We start from the raw sequence: 23,190 nt of genomic DNA, 5'->3' as shown, positions 1-23,190 counted from the left end.
AAATATTTTGCTTATTGAAGGGGTCAAAGGGTGGTGGTGCTTCCATTCCACTAAAGTGCTTCAGTTTAGGTTGAGACTGTTACACAAGGAGAGAATTAGGTCTGAAATTTACTTCAAGGGTTCAGAGCATCGTAAACGGAACATAAGATGGGAAAACTGGCACTAAACGCATTGAAGTTTTGTTTCTCAGTTTAAGAGGTGGCCTTGGAAGACCGTGTGATACTGTATTATAGTATTTGCCTGTTATACCCTGGAGAATGTCCAGGGTCACTTTGGAGTGTGTGACTTGGGAGGGATTTAGTGTTATCGTCTCCTTTCTTCTATTCTCTGACCCTTTCTTTTTTTTCCATGGTCCATGTTTCGATTATTTTTTATGTCAGTCATTGTAGGAAAGTCCTTATCTCCACAGTAAATGTCACACCTTTGGTGCATCTGAGCTGTCTAATACGCCTTCCTCTTGCTGCTTTGTCAGTCTTGCATTTTTACTGGCTCTCTCAGTGTCTGAATTAGACGCTCTCCCAGGCAGCAGATTTTCTAATTGCTTAAGCTCTGAAGTTTGCCAAAGAGCTAGAACTGTTCCACATGACCAGGGTATCAACTTGTGCACCTAATGTGCCTCTAACCTGAGAACAAAATTTCAATAATTGCCAAAGCTTCCTTAACACATGCCTTCAGCAAACTGGACTCTGACAGTGCTTGAGGTAAAGGCCCGCTATCCTTTGTCTGGTTCCCTGCCGAGTGACTCTTTGCAGGGCTATCTTGGGAATTCGGTTGGCATTTCTTTTGTTCTTTGTTGACCATTGACCAATATGACCGTTGCTTCCCCTGCTTTTGTAACATGGTGGCAGGAAGGAAGGGAGGAAGGAAGGACAGGGGTCGTTGCCAATACCCGATGGAGTGGACTGGGTTTGGAGAATGTAGAAACAGGGCCCCTTGTCCTTACTTCCACTTATACCCCCTTATCCTAGTCACTAACAAGATATGTTTCTACATTCATAGGATGTCTGGAGTTTGTGTGTGCTTGCTTGTTTGTGTTATCCTTGGGAAATGTTCACTAACGACTGCTTGGGGTGTGAAGGTAATCTCTATTCTTCTATTTTCTGATTTCTGAACTTCAGGAGAAGGTAAAGCTTGATGCTGAAAGGGAAAAACTAGAGAGGCTTCAGGAGCTTTACTCCGAGCAGAAGACCCAGCTGGACAATTGTCCTGAGTCCATGAGGGAACAGTTGCAACAACAACTGAAGAGGGTCAGTAGCAAACAGGAATGTGCTAGTTGTTTTCTGTTTTTTTGTTTTTTTCAATTAAGTTCCACTTACCTATGACTTCCTCCTTCACATAGCATAAATTTGCATAAATTCTGGTCATTAGATACGTTTTAAATAGAAATATGCATGCTGACCATATATATTCCATGCTAATCAGTTGAAAAATTCTTTGTTGGAATCCTTTGCCTCATTAATAATGCAAAAACATTTCCCAAGTCCTTTTTTGTAACAAAAGAGAGCTATTACTGACATGTAACCAACAAGACTGTAGAGTTTAAATCGGCTGATGTCTTTCCCTGCATCCTGTTCTCTGCTGCATCTTGAGTCCTGTTTGCCCTCGAATGTTTCTTTTTTTCTTCCTCCTCTTGATTTTATACTCCTGTCCACAAATTCTTCTATTCTCTGATTTGCTCCCCACCACCACTCATCATTTTGTTTTTCTTTTCCTTTCTTCTTCTTAGTGACCTTGAACTCATTAGCCTGATCACAACAATCAAACAAGACCCAAGATGCAGGGCATTCAACATTTTCTCACACAAGCTTCATATTTTTTAAAACTTCGTGAAGCATAGATCTTCTAGTTGAACTTTATCAGGTTATTCTTCGATCTTTAATGTTGGCAGTGTTGAAACGACTTCGATACTTATCTTCCTAGGTAGATAGTTTTGCAGACACTAGCAAGGCCGCTTGATATTTCATAGCCACTTGACAGCTGCGTTATTTGCTCTAAACAGCAGTCCAGACAGACTGTAACTCTGGAGAGGCAGTCGTGAACAGTCTTGGACCTCTAAAGGAGCCTAATAGTAATTAGTCCTAAGTCAACAGCAACTTATGCTTCCACATGAGTAGGAAAGAAGACTAGTTTTATTCATATTGCTATGTCTGTACCTTCTTGGGCAACTGGGAAAAAGTCAGTTAAGATAGCACACCCCTGAAAATGTTTAAGATGACCTTGAATACAAATATGTTTGATATCTCTGAGTATCATTAGGTTATGAAAAATTACAGTTGAAACTTTTCAGGGTATTGTACAGGTTGAAGAAAGAGTACCCAGTACAGACAGGTGAAACGACAGTGTAACGGTTCTAATATTTTTAATTTTTTACAATGTTGGATCAAAAAAAGTTTCAAAAATATTTCTTCCCCTTTACTCATTTTATTGTGTACAGCTTAATTTGCTATAAGAAGATAAAACTTCCTGTCCCTCAGTGTCCCAAGGCTCTGAAAGTCTTAAGATAAAAAATGATTGGAAAAAGAATAGTATTTGTAAAATTATTTTAGCTTGTAATTTTTTTGTGTTTATGCCAGTTCACAAAAGAGATTGGGAAACTGACTTTTTTATATTTGTTTACTGTTTTTCAACTTGCCTTATTGCTAAAGATTTTACATAGTCACCATAATGCCTTATGTAGAGTCAGAAGCATGGTTTATGTATTTTGTTCTTCCCTTCCTTTAGTTATCCAGTTATTGTTTGTATTCTTCATAAATATTGCTTCAAATAAAAATTGATATATTCTATTAATAACCTGGAGTCAGCATGATATGAATAATTACTTGTAATTTTGTAATTAAGTAGTTACAAATTACTTAATTTGCTTAATCTGTTAGATTCTATAGGGTAACTCATAAATTTGTATATGTTCCAAGAATTTTGACTACAAACGAGGAAAGGAAATGATACAGACAGCCTATTCCACTAACTGAAGGCAAAGACTCCTTCCTCTTCCTTTCCAAGCAGAGTGCAAAATTCTTATCATAAAACCCCTTTCCTTAGGAGAGAAAACTGGTGCGTGCCAGCTTCTGTTCACCTGATACTAAGAGAACTACTAATTCTGTTTTCCAGGGAAGGATGATGACCAAAATAACTCTTCACCAGTCCTTTGGCTTAATCAGTAAAAAGTTCACTTATTTCATGAGAAGTCCATTCATACTGGAACTTCCTGTCTTATCACAACTCATTTCCCTTCAGACTTTGAACACTTCAGAATAGCACTTCATTACAAAGCTTTCCCCAAGGCATTTCAGCTAGATTCAATAAAGTTGATTTTATTACAAGTAACTTCATTAGACAGCAAGTCAGACAAAATAGAAAATACATGAATAGGAAGAAAATCATTTTCTTAAACTGTATCCTGTCTCAAATACTTAAGCCGAAACTGTAGAATGATTTTTTTCCATGCAGCACTATGGATTTATGACTGGGCTTCTGACCCCTAAATCATTGCTTTAAAGCAGAATACAGTTTTCATCCGATGTTGATTTCATGGCCCATGGTTTAATGTAGTTGATAACGGGCTCACCAATCGAATTGTTCCCTGGGATACAAGTAGTGTGAGAAAAAAACCCTGAAGAAAATTGAGCCTTGCATCTGCTGGAGAGGACTGGCTAGGATAGCATTGTGGTGTTTTAGTATTTACTCAGCTGAATGGTTGATTTCGGTCTCTTGATTTTTAAACAATTCTGTTCAGTGATATCTACAATTAGCCTTTCTTTTTTTTTCTCACTAGCTCTACAATGAGTTTATCCTTGAACCTTGGACAAGTCATTCAACCTCTGTGGGCCTCAATATCCTCATGTATAAAATGAGAAGATCGTACTACATGATTTCCATTGTCTTTTTCCAAATTCCAAAAGTATGCAAAACAGTGTTTGACTGTAGCACATAAGATGGAGAAATAGTAACAAACCCTAAGCTCCATTTAAATTTGCTTTCAATATTGACCTTGAGCTGTCATAAGATTATTCCTGTAATCTCTCCTGGCCATTCCACGTCTAGTCTCTTCTTTCTGTTCCTCTGCTAGGCAAAGAAAACATAAAGTTGTACATGTAAACTTCTGCCATATACATTCTCAAAAGTTATCGGAAGGAAAAAAGGGATTCCCTTGAATTTTCTTTAGCACAGCTGTCTTATTTCCTTTCACGCCTGGCCTTTGAACTTGCCAGCCAGTAGAGATTTGTCGTGTTCTTTTAGTGGAGAAGTTTAGTGAAAATTTTCACTCAACTGGTCATACACTTGACTTTGAGCTTCCTGTATATATTATTCTGTGCTCAATTAAACTACTCCTGCCCCCAAATTCCATCTCTTGAATTCTTATTCTTATCTAAAATCTTGTAAAAGTTTTTCCCCTCCCAAGTTGTTTTTCCTTCACAGTGTAAGTTTATATACACACGTTTTAATGGTTTAGATAACTTGATCAGATGATTACACCAGAGGAATCTGAGTGCTGAGCTAAGCTTTAATTTTCAACTTTCCTGCCTAGTGTGCTATTATTTTCATGTAGTGGTTTAAATATTTACTACAAATAAATTAATGGCTCTGTGACCTTCATGTGGTTAAAATAGCATATGTTGCACAATAACCAGATGTGGAGTAAGCCACTGACTAGCATAGTGTATATATTGTGAGCCATATGCCCACTTTGAATGAAGATTCTTTATAAACTAAAAAAAAAAAAAAAGCCTATTCAAGTTTTTATCTCAATAAGCTTTAGCTGCAAACCAAGTTTAATTGAAAAACCTTAAAAACTTGAGTATGGAGGCCTGTATGAATAAACATATCACTGATGTTTTAAGACTACAGATACTTTGTTTCAAGACATAACACTAGTGTTATGTCTCAGTTCCTTTAGCAGTGACTAGATTTGGTCCACATTCATTAATTCCTGTAGAAGTTATAAGCATGAAATGTCTGATAAACTTGAAATGTCACCCAGTTACTTGAAACCAAGACCACTTTACATTTGGCCAGTTAAAATATAAAGGAGCTTTAAGGAATGCTGAATATGTTTTTCAAATTGTTTTTCCTGTTCTTAGGCTTTGAGAATACACTGTCTGTGTTGACATAATAATCTTGTTGCTATAGTGTTGGTTGTAATTTCATGGTAGCACATAGTCCTTCTGTGAATCATCCCCAGAATAAACTCATTCCAGAAGATAGAAAAATATTCCATTTCATTAGAAGACTTATATATAAGTTTATCACTTATATAAAAACCAGGGGAAGGGGTGGTGTGTTTAAATACTGATATAGATCTAATTTATCATATGTTTATTTATCCAACTCTTTTTAATGTGTCAGTTGAAAAAAATGCCCTGGCACTTTTACCCATGTAGTGCTAAGAGCCATGTAGCCTAGCTGCCTTTTTCTTTTATGGTCATTAATTGTTTATAAATCATATTTTAAAAAAAATCTTCTATACATACCACATTTACAGTTCTGTCAAAGACTCCCAAAATAAGGAGGTTTATGTGTGTGTGTGTGGTTTTGTTTTTTAAGTAGATGGGAGAACAACTCATACAACATATAGCAGTCTCTGCTGAGATACAGATTCACTCCTGTCTTCAGACATCTCATAGGTTGGGGAACGCCTCTTCTAGACTATCTGACTTCTGTCATTTCTGTTTGTTCTTAAATGTCCTGAAGATTATTCCTAGAATAATCTTAACCTTTCAGTTAACCTTTCGAGTGCTTAACCTTTCGAGTCATTCTTTGTGCTTGATGAATGCTTTGGCTCCTACTGTTTCTAATAAAAAGGTTTGTAAACAATTTTAAGGGATTCACAGAAGCCCAGTTTAAGAACTCCAATCTTCAAATGTTTTTGGTGACTTCTCTCTTCGTTAAAATTATTTGAGGGCTTCCCTGGTGACGCAGTGGTTGAGAGTCCACCTGCCGATGCATGGGACACGGGTTCGTGCCCCTGTCCGGGAAGATCCCACATGCTGCGGAGCGGCTAGGCCCGTGAGCCATGGCCACTGAGCCTGCGCGTCTGGAGCTTGTGCTCCGCAATGGGAGAGGCTACAACAGTGAGAGGACCGCGTACCGCAAAAAAAAAAAAAAAAAAATTATTTGAGCATGCATGCCTACATATACATACATATAGGTCACATTATATTATAAATGTATATATTATATGTATTGCATACATGCTCAAAATATATATATTCTTTTAAAATAATGTACATATACTACTCTACTTGAAAGTACATTAGAGAACATTTATTGAGAATTTGTAAAAGAAGAGGAAAAACTAAAAAAAATATAAAGAAGCTCTAATATTCCTTCCTCACATCCCAGTGCCTTGTGTGGTATGCCATTTGAGGTACATATATTCCTCTTAGAGACCTCTGATCTGTCGTTGTGGCCTCTCCCGTTGCGGAGCACAGGCTCCGGATGCGCAGGCTCAGCGGCCATGGCTCACGGGCCCAGCCGCTCGGCGGCATGTGGGATCCTCCCGGACCAGGGCATTAACCCGTGTCCCCTGCATCGGGAGGCGGACTCTCAACCACTGCGCCACCAGGGAAGCCCATGTATGCCAACTTTTGAATCTTTTTTTTTTTATAGTCAACAACTTTGGAATATTGAATTTAATCTTTATACTAAAGTCTCATTTCATTTGAAAATTTGTGGAAAACAGGAATTTTTCTCAAGAGATTATGTCACACCTTTGGTCTGCAGATAGTGTTTAGGTTATTTATGGAATTCTTTTTATATTTCATGATCCATTTTAAAGCCACCTGGTAGATTTAAAGCAAGAATTCCTACAACCACAGAGCAGTCTAAAACCAGTGGTGAAATAGATGCTGCCCTCCCACCCCTACTCCAGTCCCTTTCAATTTCATCATAAAGTCACTGCTCTGGGGTTTAACTCCAGAGAGAGGATTATCATGTTCTAACCCTGGTCAGTGTTGTAACTGGAAAGATATTTTGGTCTTTTTGCTTTTAATAATTTTTTCTTCACATTAAGAACGCTGCAGCTATTCTGGTGTGTCTTGTTTTCATTCCCTTTTCTCCAAAGGATGCTGATCTGTTGGATGTGGAGAGCAAACACTTTGAAGACCTGGAATTCCAGCAGCTTGAGCGTGAGAGCCGTCTAGATGAGGAAAAGGAGAACCTGACCCAGCAGCTCCTGCGTGAAGTGGCTGAATATCAACGGAACATTGTTACTAGAAAGGTACTTTTGCCAGGTGTTGTTCAATGTGAAAAGTCAAAATATACCCCTTGCTATGTGACAATAATGATTATTAACATAGCTGTAGCGTGTGTCCATCTGTCTGTCTATCTGTTATATCTGAATATCTTTGTGTGTTTAACCACGTGTCACATTTGGCAAATTATGGAGCCTGCCATTTACGTGCCAAATGGTGCTCCCAACTAGATAAACCGAGACTTGTTATACTCATTGTTGCTTTATGCTGTAGATGCATTTATGAATATAAATGTGAAAACCAAGGTAGAGAAAATCAGAAATCTAGATATTTGTTTTAAATTACTTGCTTTTGCAATCATAGTAACTGGATTTAGAATAATTCTACGAACAGTCTCTTTTAGAATTCCTCTGTTCCCATTGCCCAGTAGTTCTCAAAGATGGCTGATAGTTTACTACTACTAGAAGCGGCCTCGTGGAATGCTATGCAGATGACCGCCTCCATCCAGCCCTGAGCACCCGGATGTCCAGTCCAGAATTCAACTCCTGTTCCAGAATGTAGAATCGCACCCCTGTGCTCTGTACTAAACTGATAAAGTTGAGGGAGAGGATGGAGAAGGTGACTTCTTAAGCTTTCGGTTTAAATAAGAAATTCCATTGTTTTTTCTCATGAGACATCTCCCAAAATGATGCCAAAAATTCATTTATATTCTAACACAAGATTTCCTGTTGACTTCCAGGTTCTTGAAATAGATTTTGAATCACTTAGCCTTAGGTAAAGAAAAGCCTTGAGCTTGTCAGTTCAAAGAAACTGCTCATCGTCTCTGGGTAATAATCACTGCCTACCTACCATCAATGAAATGTGGTCACTGTGCTTCAGGTTATAACACTTTTTCTCCCTTTCCCAGGACAGACTGGAAAACCCTTGAATGTCTAATGTACATCTCTATGGCCGTTTTTTTTTTTCCTCCAGGAAAAAATTTCTGCATTGAAAAAGCAAGCTAATCACATTGTCCAGCAGGCTCAGAGAGAACAAGATCATTTTGTGAAAGAAAAGAATAACTTAATAATGATGTTACAGAGAGTAAGTATTTCCTTTTCAGCATGGTTGCAGTAAAACACAGGTTCCAACTCAGGGAAAGTTGCTTCCATCAAAGTAAGTACCTTTTAATAAAGAATAGTGAATTATAATTTGAGGAAGAATTTTCTATATACATTTTTACTTAATCCTCCACATTAATGAGCTGATACTCTGAATGATTAACTAGAATACAGAAAACAAGCAAAGACATTTTATTCATGCTTTTTCCACAGTGTGAAAATCCAAACTATGAAAAATCTGTATGTTTTCTGATTTTCTTCTTTTAAAAAATATCATATTTTTCATCAGATAGGTAAAACATATTCTGCTCTTTTTTACTGCTCTCAAGCATTTTGGCTCAGTTGCTCTGGTGTTTTGAACTCCAATTATTTGCATGTGGGTCTTCCTGGCAAAGGCCCAATAAAAATCCCAACAGATTTTTTTGTAGAAATTGACAAGTTGATGCTAAAATTTGCAGTTGATCTTCATTATTCATGCAGTCTGTATTTGTGAATCCATCTGCTCGCTAAAGTTCATTGGTAACCCTAAAATTAGTACTTGTCATGCAGTCATTGATGGACAGGCACAGAGCAGTGAAAATTTTGAGTCACTCAGTGGATGTGCATGTTCCCAGCTGAGAGTGAACAGGGCACTTCTCTGCCTTCTTGTTTTATTTCTCTTACTGTAAACAAGTGTCCTTTTTGTGGACCGTTTAGTGCCATGTCTTCACATTTTTGTGCTTTTTGGTGATTTTGCTGTTTCAAGTGGCTCACAAGGGCTGAAGTATTGTCTGGTGTTCCTAACGGCAGGAAGGCTGTGATGTGCCTTATGGTGAAAATACATGTGTTAGATAAACAGCTTTCAGGCATGAATTATGGTGCTGTTGGCTATGAATTTAATGTTAATGTATCAACATTGTACATTAAATAAGATGTCTTTAAAAAGAGACACACATAAAACAAAGTTATGCAGTAATCAGTTGCTGAAAATATTGTGACCAGAAACCCAGTGGTTCAATATTCTCTAGTTCAGTGTTCATGGCAACATCATAGAACACAACTACTGCAGATAATGAGAATCGACTGTATATGAAAATGTAAAGGGCATAGAGTAGCTGAAACAACTTTGAATAGGAAGAACAAAGTTGGAGGATTTATACTATTTGACTGCAAGTTTTACTATAATGCCATAGTATTTAAGAGGGTGTGGTACTGGCATACAAATAGATCAAAGGAACAGAACAGAGTCCAGAAATAGACCCACACATATACTGTCAATTGATTCTTGATAAAGGTTCTAAGACAATCCAGTAGGGAAAGGAAAGTCCAGCATGTGGTGCTGGATCAACTAGGTAAACATGGAAAAAAATGAATCTCAATACCATTCATCCTCACACCATGCATATAAATTAATTTGAGACGGATTATAGACCTAAACATAAAAATTAAGGTGAAAAGGTTTCTAGAAAATACAGGTGTGCAAGTACACCTTCATGGCCTTGGAGTAAGCAAAGATTTCTTAAAGAGGAAATGACAGAAGGCTTGTATCCAGAATACGTTAAAAACTCCTACAAACTCAAAAATAGTAGATAAATAACCAATAAATAAATTTTTAAAAAACAGACAAAAGACTGGAATTGAAACACTTCACGAGAGAAGTTATGTGAAGAGTCAGTAAGTCCCATGAAAGAATACTCAGTCGTTAGTCATCAGGGAAATACAAGGTTGACGCAGTTTAATAGATTTTGTGTTCCTTCAGGAAAAGGAAAATCTTTGTAATTTGGAAAAGAAATACTCCAGCCTCTCTGGGGGCAAAGGGTTTCCTGTCAACCCCAATACTCTAAAAGAGGTAAGCTGTGATTTTTCTTGTCTACTCATATCACCTTAGAACTCAGGAGATGTGCCTCCGTTTTATGCGATTAGCTGACTAGGAAAAACACTAACTGAAGTGACTTATGAAAGCACTCAATGCTTTGATGGTTTTCCTGCCTTTTGTTATTTGTGCTTTGAGAATTTCAGGGATTATCTTTGTGTCTAATGCAGATTCACTCTGTGTGTGTGTGTGTGTGTGTGTGTGTGTGTGTGTGTACACTTTGCTTAACAGTGACATTGTGGGTTAACTTGAAGTTTCAAAAAATTTAGGATCCAGACCAAAGCTAGTCTTAAATTCTCTTCTTTCCTTCCTCCATTTTCCTTTCTCAGTTTCTCCTCTTTCCTACTTTCTTCTCTTTCTCCTGTCTTCTAGAACGTGAAAATGCCCCCAAACATCTCTATCTCCTTTTCCCCCCAATGTTGTCTATGCTATTTTTGCCCCTAAGTCGGAAAATCCTGTTTACATTAAGTTGTACACTCTCTTTATCCCAAACATCCATCTTTTCCCAGGTCCCACCGCCACCCTTTCCCAAATATCTTTTTACAGAGCTACGTTGCTATAATGGTTAAATATTTTAACTCTAATTTGGAAAATTAAAACGCTGACTGAGAAAGAAAATAGTTTTATTTTTTTTCAAAAAGCTAAAGAAAAAGCTTGCTTCTGCATAAAATTTTTCATAATAACAAAAAACCCTTTAAAAAGACAGCAGAGTTAGGAATTCCTTCATCGAAAGTAGTGTGTGTGTGTGTGTGTGTGTGTGTGTGTGTGTGTGTAGGTGTGTGAGGTAAATGCTCATCACATAATAGGAGTGAATAATATGTCCCTCGGAAGCATTTTGTGAAATGTTTCCAAAAAACTTTTTTAGACCATTCAGTTTCTAGTTTCCCTCCGTTATTTAGAACACAGATCCGACAGATTCACTGCATAAAGAGTGATTGTGAATGGAGTGTAGTGGAATAAGGTTGTCAGTGAGGTGGGCAGGGGCTGGGTCTTGTGAGTCATGTTAAAGAAATTTGGTTTATTTTATGTGGATGGGAAGCCGCTGAGGGATTTTAAGCAGGGAAGTGACATTATTTGAGGTCCATTTGTTAAAGCTCACTCTGGGCTGCTCTACTGGATTATAAAGAGGAGATGCCGGGAAATCAGTATAGTGGTGATTGCAATAGTATAGGCTAGAGGTGCCGGTGGCTTGGATTTGAACAAATGAAGAGAGATGGAGAAAATTAGCTGGATGCAGAAATACTTTGGAGACAGAGTTGACAGTTCTTGTTGATAGATTGGATGTGGGGATGAAGTAAATTAAGGGTATTGTCAAGAATGCTGCCGTTATTCCAGTTTGAATAATGAGGTTGATGGTGAGTAGCTGTTACTGAGATAGGGAAGACTGGGGAAAGAATAGATTTGAGAGGGAAGTGCGGTTTGACTCTGGACATACTGAGTTTGAAGGGCTTGTGGCTTCCAAATGCATTAGATAAGCTCTAAGGTCACTTCACCTCTTAAAAGAATAAAATCTTTCCCTTTCTATTCAAGAGTTGTTCTTATTCTCTGCAGCCCTCCTGTTGTCAAAATCCAATCTGCCTTTTTGACTGTATTGGTGTGTCTGCAACTCTTGTGTTTGTTGAGTGGCTGTGTGTCCTCCTTCATGTCAAGCAGACTTGGCTCAGAAGATGTTTTGATTGTCTCCTTCCTTCCTTCCTTCCTTCCTTCCTGTCAAGCAGACTTGGCTCAGAAGATGTTTTGGTTTTCTCTTTTCTTCCTCCCTCCCTCCCTCCCTCCCTTCCTTCTTTCCTTCCTTCCTTCCTTCCTTCCTTCCTTCCTCTCCCTTTCTTTCTCTTTCTCCCTCTTTCCTTCTTACTCTCTCTCTCTCACTCTCATTCTGTCTCTTTTTTTAAAGAGTGATGAATTTATATCCAACTCTTTTAAACAAGTCCCACTTTTGGAAAATGACGTACATTTTTGAAGCAAGTAATTAGGATATATGGTTATGACTCATATAAAGAATCCAACCTTGGTTTTGAAAGATTCTACTATCAACTTAGCAAAAGAATAACTCAAAGTTGTTACTCTTCACTGTCATTCATTATCAAAGATAAAATAAATTTGACAACCTAGTTGTCAACTTCCATTCTTCAATTTAATCTTATAAAACTTTACGTAGTATCTATTGCCCCTTTCTGAAGTGCAAGACTGAATTCAGCAGCATTTTGATACCTCCAGTTTATAAACAGTCAACTCTGGCTTTCTCCACTTTGTCAGAATTATAAATTCTCAGTGAAAACCTTGCTTGCAGCCTGGAATTTTTGCTTCACCAACATAGCAATATCTTGCCTTTCCTGGAGCCACTGTTTGAAAGGATTGATGGGCAAATAGAAGAACCCAAGTGTTAAATTTAACTCAATTTACTTTTAAAAGAGAGATATTGGGCTTCCCTGGTGGCGCAGTGGTTGAGTCCGCCAGCCGATGCAGGGGACACGGGTTTGTGCCCCAGTCCGGAAAGATCCCACATGCTGCGGAGAGGCTAGGCATGTGAGCCATGGCCGCTGAGCCTGAGCGTCCGGAGCCTGTGCTCCACAACGGGAGAGGCCACAACAGTGAGAGGCCCGCGTACCGCAAAAAAAAAAAAAAAAGAGATATTAATTTATACCCTTTATTCTTTTTTTCATACTGTTTTATTGGTGTGGTGAAAATCATGAATGGTCTGTACAATTACTTTCCATGGTAATTTACAAGTGCCTTTTCCTCAAATATAAATTCAGGAGTTTTGATTCTCATCAACTTTAATTCATGGGTATTTTCTCTAAACTGAAGCCAGAACTGAATAATTGAATTTAGAAGTAACTGGAAATTCTCTGTCCTAGGGGTAGAGTTGGGAGTTGGGCAAGCTGCCTTAAATTGAAACATCCTCAAGCTGCAACTTCATCTTAGGGATTTGTGTGTGTGTGTGTATGCACATGTGTATACACGTTTCTCTTGCTAAGGAAGGCTCACAAGAGAACAGTGTCCTTTTTATTTTCATTTTGTTGAGACACCTAAAAGCAAGATTCCATTATGAATAAATTACTGCTTTATAAACGTCTTAGTGCAAAAACCAGTAGCCTTTAGTCTACATTTATTCACTCTCTAATTTGTCAGGAAACAGAAGAAGAAGGGAAAATCTAAAAATAAAGATTTATGGAAAAGGCTCTTGAATTAGAGAATGATTGCACTGTCGATTTTATGTCTCATATTTATTTTTGCTTGCAATGATTTTAAATGCTGTGTAGTGACAACCTATTCAGTCAACAGAATGAATGCCGATATGGATGGATATGTAAATGAAAGGTATTGGGTTATTTATAATAAAGGCATTTTGATTTTATCTGAAAATTTACTTTTAATGTTTGAAATATCATTTCTCAAGAGTAAGCACCATAAATCCATTTTAATAGTTGATGACTGCCTTAATGAAACATCTGATAATACCACAGATATCTGGCTGTGATGCTCTAAGCTAACTCCATTGTACTGGAGCATTAATACTCTCGCATGCCTCAGCTCTTGCTTTCCTTGTGTTTAACTTCTGAATTCCTCCTTTTAGGGCTATATCATTGTAAATGAAATTAATGAGCCATGTGGCAATTCCACGAATCTCTCCCCTTCCACTCAGTTCCCTGCTGACGCTGACGCTGTTGCCACTGGGCCTACCACAGCTGTGCTGGCGAGCCAGCCACAAAATAAAGAGGTGTGTTGGCATGCCATTTCATTCATTCACTGCTTTCCTCATGTCAAGAATTAACCCATGGTTAACTGAAAATAAGGGTGTGTGAGACAAATATTTGTTTGGTTGACCAGAGGACCAAGAGTGATGGTGAGATGAAAAAAACAGACCGATTTGGGGGTAGTGCTCTACCAATGATAATACTAGAAACCATGAAATATATGGTACAGAGTATAGAGTACTAGGAGAAGTAAGTTCAGAAAAATGAACTATACATATATATAAATACACACACACACATATATATCTCTTAGCACTTTAGCCCAACCTACTTTTCTTACAAACCAAAAAGCCTTTCTAAAATTGTTGGTTTGAATCACCTTTCCAGTTTGATTTTGTCTTCTATTTTGTTTTGCAGTATGGATTTCTTTTTAATATTAAGCTGCTTTAAAACATCTGGGGAGGTGTAAATAATAGTAAGTTAAAATACCTCTTACGGATCCAAGTTGCTCACAGCGTGAGATCTTAACAAGAGGCTAAATTGAAAGATACTGCCCATCATTTATGCCTTCTTGATTAACATATAAGAAAACAAAACAATCAGATTATCGATTTCATTTCTTTGTCTTATTCTTTCATTCCATATGGACACATATATATTTTTTCTTTCTCCTCTAAAGCAAAGAGCACCTGTCTGTTCTGGATTTATGTTTCCTTCCACCCTTTCTCCTCATCCTATCACTCAACCTCCATCGGCCCCTTGGCCTGAAGTCGTGGCTACATCTGTCGATTCTTTTCCTTTAAATGACACACCACCTCCTCTACCAGCTAAGAAACACAGAAGGCAGCAGCAACAGGACCAGCAGGTAATTAGGAGCTGGTGTTTAGAGTTTCACCTTAACAACAAACTTAACTGATGTGAAATCTTTTCTTCAACTTTTCCAAAGGTATTTTTTTGTTTTGTTTTTCCTGATCCCTTTATATTTATTTACTTTTTTAAAGATATTTTTGATGTGGACCATTTTTAAAGTCTTTATTGAATTTGTTACAATATTGCTTCTCTTTTATGTTTTGGTTTTTTGTCCGTGGGGCATGTGGGATCTTAGCTCCCCAACCAGGGATCGAACCTGCACCCCCTGCATTGGAAGGCGAAGTTAACCACTGGACCACCAGGGAAGTCCCCCTGGTCCCTTTTTAAAAACTCAAAACCTAACAAAGAGGTGGCAGGTGGGTTGCAGAATATGTGCTAGGGTCTTCCAAAGGTATTTTTTAAAAAGATAAGATGCATACTCCTGTTTTTTTTAAGGACATTTGTTATGGCCTAAGAGTGTGGGGATTGTTAGAAAGTTTGAGACCTTGATTGTCCTCTCCTGGCTTTTGATATGTTTGAGGTAGTTTCACATCCTCATGCTTCAGTTCCCATTCAACCAAAATATTGCAACTTACTTCAGGTATTTTTCGAAACCATAATAATTATTTCTATAAAATCCATGGTGTAAAAAGTTGCTGTGTCAACACAAAATATTTTCCTCACACATTATTGAAACCATAATAATAGACATCATTCCTCTGCTATGAGCCAAAATTTCCTCAACATTTTACAAATGTCTCATTTCTTCCTTCTAACAATCCCGTGAAATACGAACTATCTCCATATTGATATTTAGGGAACTGAGGCTCAGCATTGGTGAGTAGCTTGTCCAGGGTAACACCACAGGCAGTGCATTTGGTCCATAGAACAATAGTTTTTTATTGCACTTTTTAAAATAGATAATTTATTATTCCAGAAGTGTTGCCCTCCTTTTGATACATTCTATGCATACTCATGCTGGGGTATTCAAAAAATCTATTTTGAGACTCCTTTCCACTATAATCAAATCCTTATGTGAATTTGGCCCTAGAAGATCCTAAGGAGTCAGTCAATAGACCCCCCCCCACCCCCCCGCAAAGTAGGTGAGCTCTAGTTTCCTATGCCCAGCCCTTACCTTTCTTACAGCTACCTTTACTATCTATTACCTTTGGTTAAAGGACTGTATCTCCTCACTACTTTTAGGTTAATAAATATCTAGTATAAACAGATAATTGTAAAGTTAAATTGCAGATATTCTTCATGATTGGCATGTTTGGAGATTGATAGTAAGTTTGATAACCCAAAGTTGCATTAATTTTTACATATTTCAAAAGCTTGAGTTCAGGATAAAAATGATCAAACCTAAAGAACCTCTAATTATGAAATAAATTTACTATTGAAGATATTTTGGGGGAGGCCAAGAAAAATTTGGATAAGTTTCGAGTTGGCAAAAATTTTGCCTTAGCAATCTGAAAATAAAAATGAAATAGTCAACAGAAGGATTTTTAAATGTGAGGGATTGCTGTAGAGGCTCCTTGGCCCAGATCTTTTTTCAGTCTAGAAGGATGCCTTATATGGAAACATGTGGATTTGGAGTGTGTTTATGTGATTGAAATATGATTCTAACTTTAAACCCACTTCCCTGTTTATGCTTTCTCTTCATTTCTTCCTTCTCCCTTTTCTTATTCTCCTCACACTGGGATCCGTGCCATCACACAGAACTGTCCAGACAGACAAAGGGAGAAACTGCTTACTTGCTTTGTCCACTGGCTGTTCTGCCATCCACATGGCAACCATCATAATAACTTGTAAGTTGTCCTGAGGCCCCAAGGCAGCAGGCACTACTACAGAAATGACAGGTGGATTTTTCTGAATTTTTCTAGGTTCAGTAATAAATTCTTCCAGTGTACCTTACCAAATGCTAGCCCAATTTTCTTAGTGAATACAAGTCTAAGTTGAGTAATTTTAAAAAGTCTGTGTTAAAATTCCAAAGCTTCTTTGTAAATGCATACCTCTTAATTACTTCAGTGACCTGTTTCAGTTAGTCAAGTCTTGCTATTCTGCTTTACATTTGCATTTAAAGCATTTTAGAAGTCTGGAAGAAAGGAAAAAACAGCACCAAGAAGGCCTCTATCTGAGTGACACTTTGCCTCGAAAGAAAACCACACCTTCCATATCCCCTCATTTCAGCAGTGCTACTATGGGGAGAAGCACCGCCCCAAAGGTAGGACATGGGGAGAACCACGAGCTTCACCTTCAGTGAGTCTTTTTGTCCTTATGTTGACTGACATGCAAAGGCCCCTAAAGAAAATGCTAAATAATATACCATTAAGTTTGCTTGTTGGGCAGACGTCATAACTAAATTGCATTTTCTGTCCTATTCAGAGGATGTTTGGAATTATATGCTCTGGGACCGAAGCACCTGGTCCAGGGTATTTTCTATCACCACACAAGTGGTGAGTAGCCTTCACTTATGTGACACACTCCCGTAGCTGTATCCCAGATATGGAAATTGGAGGACATAAGCTCTGGATTCCAGGAATAATGGCAAAAAATATTTATCGAACCATTTATTGGAGCCTGACACTGGGCTAAGCCTTTGACGTGGATTGTTTCTTTGTAAAACCCAACAACACTAGGTAGTAGAGGTACTAATTAGTATCCCCATTGTATACATGGATAAAACTGAGGTGGAAAGAAGCTAGGTGACTGGTCCACCTGGTCACCTGAAGCTGGTCGGCCCTGAAGCTAGAAAGTGGATCCATGTGGTCTGATGCCTGAGCTGCCCTCACGCCTGTTCTGCTGCCTTACCAAGGGGTCATGGCAGGAAGAGGGGAAGGGCAAGTGAGAAGGAGGTTTTGAGTGGGACAGACTTTGGAGTCCTTCCCTTGTCCTTAATCACTTTGTTTTCATCTATTTTATAAACTGGTGTTCCAAGGAATTTGCTATTTTGAAAGTGTGCTAAAACCACCGGGATAGTTAATATTACGTGTCTCCAGTTTTCAGCCCACTCGATCACTTGGAGCAGATGGAAATTGGTGCCCTTGTAACGTGTGTGGATCTCCTCTGTCCTTGTGCATGACGTGCATGCGTTCTTGTCCCTGCATCTGCTCCTCGCGCATGAAGGACTTTGAGTTGTTCTCCAAGGTGGTTTTGGACAGTGTTTTCCCTATCTGTCTTCACTTTTGGAACTGCTGCCACTGGAGGAATGGCTGTGATGTTGAGACTGCTGTGGAGCTCCTGGGGAGGGACAGCGACTGGGCTTTACCATTTAGCATCAGCACACGGGGTGCAAAGACCTACCTTCGCTGCCTTCTGCGCTTAGATAGGAGCTAGGAATCAACGATGTGACCATGTCCAGAAGGACCATTGGGCCTGCAGTTTGCCTGAGTTTTTCCTCCTGTTTCTCACAGGGCCACCTGCCCCTGGGACAGAGCAACAGCTGTGGCAGTGTGCTCCCCCACTCGCTGGCAACCATGACCAAAGACTCAGAATCTCGGAGGATGCTCAGAGGTAGGTACCTTTTAAGCCCAGTGTCATGTCCTTTGTCAAGCATTAGAATTCCTCAGGGAGGGGGAGACCAAACAGGGTTGGGGATCGTTAGGGAGGGGATCAACCTAAGTCCTCAACTTTACTCTTTTCATTTTTTTTAAATTTTATTGAAGTATAGTTGATTTACAATGTTGTGTTAATTTCTGCTGTACAGCAAAGTGATTCAGTCAACTTTACTCTTCATGTGTCCACTTAGGGGAGGGATATATATATGTATACTTCCTTATTGTTGTACTGAGGTAAGTTTTCCTATATGCACATTTGGCTGGTACATAACCATTGTATTTTATAAATTCAGTAGACATCTCCAATCAGAAAGGCCCACAGAGAATACTAACCTTCCCATTTGATTGGGAGAAGGAAAAAAGAGACCCCTGAGATCCTGAGAGATTACCAAGGCACTTAACCAAGTCAGATCACTTGCCTGGTTTGTGGCTGAGCCGCCCTGTTGAACACGTGCTAAAGACTCATTGAGCTGACACAGAGCACTAGTGGCCTAGGACAGACTTCCCTTAGGCCTTTTAAAGTGGGTTGAGCTTTTTTTTTCTTTTTTTGGCGGTACGCAGGCCTCTCACTGTTGTGGCCTCTCCCGTTGCGGAGCACAGGCTCCGGACACGCAGGCTCAGCGGCCATGGCTCACGGGCCCAGCCGCTCCGCAGCATGTGGGATCTTCCCGGACCGGGGCACGAACCCGTGGCCCCTGCATCGGCAGGCGGACTCTCAACCACTGCGCCACCAGGGAAGCCCGGGTTGAGCTTTTATTCTATGTGGTTGTTAGGTTTCAGGTAGACTTGGACTCTCAGCATGTTCTGTTTCTTTGTAATAATATGTTGCATTTCTAATGGGGTTCTCAAGTAGTCTTTGTGGGGCTAGAAGAAAATACTGTAAGGCAGTTCCAGAGGTGAGCTTCTCGTGCAGATTAGATTTATTGTGTTAACATGGTAGTTTAGGTCAGCTTATATTGGCCCTAACTTTTGAGCAGGCATGGTGCTAGACAGCAAAAATACAAATAAATTACATGATCTTTGCCCTTGAAATGCCTAGAGTCTCATGAGGAAGAGAAAAACAAACAGATGCTTTCAATAAAATGTGGTAAATGCAGTGATGGATGTATGCCCGGGATGTGAATGGGGATGCTGACAGAGTGATGAGCGTCTGGCCTCTCAATGTGTTCATTAGTGGGATTGAAACCCTTCCCTCTAAGCCAGCTTAGAGGCAATTCTGACTGCTCGGCCTCTTTGCTAATGTCACCAGGGAATAATCACTAGTACCATTAGAAATATGTTTATATATTGGTGTATATATATGCATGTATACCTAATGTGTATATGTGTGTGGATAAGTGAGCTATATATATATCACTTGAATGAGGATTTCCTATCATTACCAGAGTGATTTAAGAGTTAATAGAAGCTATGGTGTTCCTAAAAGTGGTTTATAATATATGAGAGGTTTACAGTGTTAACCTTTGAATAAAATACATTTGATTGAACTTCTCTTTTATTTTATCATAATTTCTTAATAAACTAAAAATATCTCTTATGGTATATAAATAATAAACATAAATGAGTATATTTTGGCTCTCATTAATCACTGTTCGCTTGTGGGTCAAGTCTGTTTTCTGTTGATGCATTTCTCTGTGATATTTATAGACTTCTTTTTAAATGGATTTTTCCCACTGGCTGAAGGCATCAAAGTTTGGACTGGACACAGCACCCATGCTTTATGTTGAAAGTTTTTGCCTTAAGATAGATAGCAAGAAAAACTAGTCCTTTATACCAAACAAACCTGTAAACAATACTGTGTAAGAGGATTCTTGTGAGAATATGGTGAAACTGGAGGGATGTTTGATCTCTATTTTTCTCATCTGTGTTCCCCCCAAATAATGGGAATCCCCATGTTAGGTCCATGAAGAAGAACTGAGCCAGTTCCCTTAGGTCACATTAGGTACCGTCTACAAAATCTATTGTCTTTGACCTGTCTTTTGTGCCCCTGTTCTTCACTGTTGGGTCTTTTGTACATCCCAGAAGTCTGCAGCCTGTCCTTCCCTGCTGCAGCTCTGAGTGGTGTTCCTCTTAAAGAGTTTCATGTGGTGATGATGAGACAGCTTCCAAGGAAATAGAGAAGCCTCATATGTGTGCTGATCCAAGAGGATGTGATGTATCTTGTGAGGCCAGCCTGCCACCCTTGGCTTCCCTGCCCAGAGGAGGAAGGGTCAGGGACTGCAGTTTTTAAAATTGGCAGGATTTTCTACTAAGCCCATACAGGTGGCCCACAAGGACCAGGGAGGATGATTCATAATTTCATTTGGAATTGTGTTTCACTACTACTTGTTGGCTCCATTAAAATAGCAAACACCAAGTAAAAGTCCATGGTTTTGAAAAAATCAGACCTCGCACATTTTTCATTAACTCAAATTAAATAAGTCTTATCATTTTTATGACTTACACAAATTAACTTAAATGAACTATTTTTTTGCTGCTTATTCGTAATGGATACATCAAGGACGATGGTGTAAGTATAAGCCTTCCTTCAGTAAGCACTTTTTTAGTAGACCTGACAGCGTGAATCATGCAAACAAAGATCTCTGAGAGCAGAGTTTAAAGCAAAGAGTCCAGGGACTCAGATCCTAAAGTTGTAATGGTTATTGGCTTTTGTACAACTTGTGAACTATTCCTTTGTAAGCTTTAGAATGAATGAAATCTTTGTCCTTTTATCTTCTGTTCCATGCAGGAAAGTCCAAGAAAGGTATGACAACCTCCCTGTGTGGTGTTTTTGTTTCCAGCAAATAATGAAAGGTCATTGTCATCTTTAAGAAGTGATCAGATTTAAAACTGTACAATGGTGGACTTTTAGTCTAATGATTATTCCTTTTTACACATCAGAGGAAAATTGTTGCACATTTGCTAGAAGCAGAATGCTGCGTGCAGCTGCTGTTCGTTGACCGGCAGCTGCATGACCCTCTTTGTTTTGATTTTTTTATTGCAAGGTCAGACCATGCAGGAAACACGAGTGCTTCGGAAGCACCGTTCCGTAAGACTCAGGATCTAGATAAAGAAAAGAGTGGGCCTTGTGATGTGTGTAGGCTAAGTGTAAAATATGATGTTTCCCCTTTATAAAGGCCAGGTATAAATAAGGCAGGCGGCAGGCTATGTGAGAAGATGGAAGGATTTAGGAGGCTCCTACCTATTCATTCCATTTAAGCCTTGAGACTTAGTAAAGAGTGAAGAACAGCCTAAATTGCTGGCTAGAATAAATGATTCTTATGTGGCTGGGAGACAGAAATGTAGGGCATTAAAAGACTGACTTGTTATAAAGTTTGATGGACTGTGCTTCAAATCATTGAATGGCATTTTACAAACCTTAAGTCTTAAAAACTATTTGTTAATGTCTTCTTGGAAAAAAGAATTGTTTCATAGATATAATCTTGTTTTTATTCTCCCTATTTTCTAGTTGAACATGTGTGAAAAATTCTTTCCTCCTGTAACAAATCATTTTTGACTGTGTGCATGTATCAGAAGCTTGTTTTTGTTTTGTTAACTTCTTGAGTTCGTCTCTATAAACTCAAATTTAATCTAAAAATGTGAATATCTTACCTTGTCAAGCTGGTATTGTTACTAACACGGTCAATGACTGCATGTTGGAAGATGTTTATTTTCCCTGGCCCTTTGTCATCCTTTTTGATCTTGTATCTTTTTCCCTTTCTCTATCATTCTCCTCCTCATTCCTGACTTGTCCTGCACCTTCGTCTTCTGGCTGTGGACTATGGTTAGGAAGAATGAATGTCTCAGCAGGTGAGAAATTGTCAGAAATACTGATTAATTTTATCCTCTTAAACCGAGGTTATAATTTTAAGTCATCTCATTTTCTGTATTAAGGCCCAGATAACCATTTTAAGGTATATAACACACATTTGGAAAATATTGGCAAGATTATATATCCCACAATGGTTAACTCACAAAGCACTTTTCAGGTACAATTAGCCAGAATTCATAGAGATTGACATTAAAAATAACGATAACGATAATAATAATAAATGGGCCTTGAACGTCCAACCTATTGGCTCTTCCGGGGCAGTGAAGAGAGTTGAGTTGATTAGGATTCCGGGTATGTGCTATGCTTAGTGATCAGCCTCAGATATTATCAGGTCTTACTTTATAAACTTTATAAAATACCCTATTCAAACAGCCATTTCTATCTGGACAGGAAGGATTTAGAGCATTTACAAGGCCCTTTTTACTTTTCAGATGCTGTCCCACTGCTGAACATTATTCTTGCTACATAATTTAAAACCAAGCAGTCTCAGGGATTTGGGGAAGTCTCATTTTTTCCAGTCCACTTACTTTGCCCCATCCGAAACAGTAGATGCATTCCACTTCCTTATTTAGTCACTAATATATTGGGTTGGCCAAAAAGTTCATTTGGGTTTTTCAGTAACATCTTATGGAAAAACCTGAGCAATCTTTTTTTGGAATTTCTTGAACAAGTGCATTCAGTCAGTGACTCTTTATTTTGTGACATCTGAATGCTAAACAAATGGGGATTCTGTGGTGAACAGGACATATATGACCCCCTCCCTGATAACTTATGCTTGAGCAGTGGCTTAATCCAGCTCACACCTGTTCTGGTGCTGCTTCATGCACAGCGGTTCTTCTTGGGCCTCCTACCAGGAACGCTCCTTCCGTCTCCTGAGCTTCTGTGGTGTCCTTCTGTTGAAAGTATCTGAACCTTTAAATGGCCAGGCCAGAGCCTGGATCCTAAAGCCAGCTCTTAGGAATCACGCTGGTGCAATTCTGGGGTCACGAGGGAGAGGTCCATGCCCTCGATTGTAATTGCAGGGGTAACTTTTTTTTTGGAATTGTTCAGGAGGGAGGAGGCTAAGCCAGGTGACAGCTGAGTTCCCTGAGATCAGTAAAATATTGCCGGTTGCGGGGATAGAAGGGACTGCA

At 38.9% G+C, this 23,190-nt stretch overlaps 1 protein-coding gene across 12 annotated transcripts in view; it reads left to right on the top strand.

The window, feature by feature from the left end:
• PHLDB2 (pleckstrin homology like domain family B member 2) overlaps positions 1 to 23,190 on the top strand; it is a 235,721-nt gene that overhangs the window by 193,423 nt on the left and 19,108 nt on the right. For 3 of the 12 annotated variants that reach the window (XM_024735332.1, XM_024735340.1, XM_024735331.1), the window contains exons 6-13: positions 1,119 to 1,247; positions 7,061 to 7,216; positions 8,163 to 8,273; positions 10,029 to 10,118; positions 13,720 to 13,863; positions 16,773 to 16,913; positions 18,103 to 18,202; positions 22,015 to 22,035. In XM_024735332.1, coding sequence (XP_024591100.1) covers positions 1,119 to 1,247; positions 7,061 to 7,216; positions 8,163 to 8,273; positions 10,029 to 10,118; positions 13,720 to 13,863; positions 16,773 to 16,913; positions 18,103 to 18,202; positions 22,015 to 22,035 — 892 coding nt within the window. The remainder of the gene's footprint in view (positions 1 to 1,118; positions 1,248 to 7,060; positions 7,217 to 8,162; positions 8,274 to 10,028; positions 10,119 to 13,719; positions 13,864 to 16,772; positions 16,914 to 18,102; positions 18,203 to 22,014; positions 22,036 to 23,190) is intronic. The other 9 variants (XM_024735342.1, XM_024735335.1, XM_024735341.1 and 6 more) reach the window with 6 other exon arrangements.

Source organism: Neophocaena asiaeorientalis, unplaced genomic scaffold, assembly GCF_003031525.2.
Source record: "Neophocaena asiaeorientalis asiaeorientalis breed wild unplaced genomic scaffold, Neophocaena_asiaeorientalis_V1.1 scaffold136, whole genome shotgun sequence".
Taxonomy (NCBI): Eukaryota; Metazoa; Chordata; class Mammalia; order Artiodactyla; family Phocoenidae; genus Neophocaena; species Neophocaena asiaeorientalis.
Note: the sequence above shows the minus strand (reverse complement) of the source record. Positions and strands in the feature narration are given on the sequence as shown.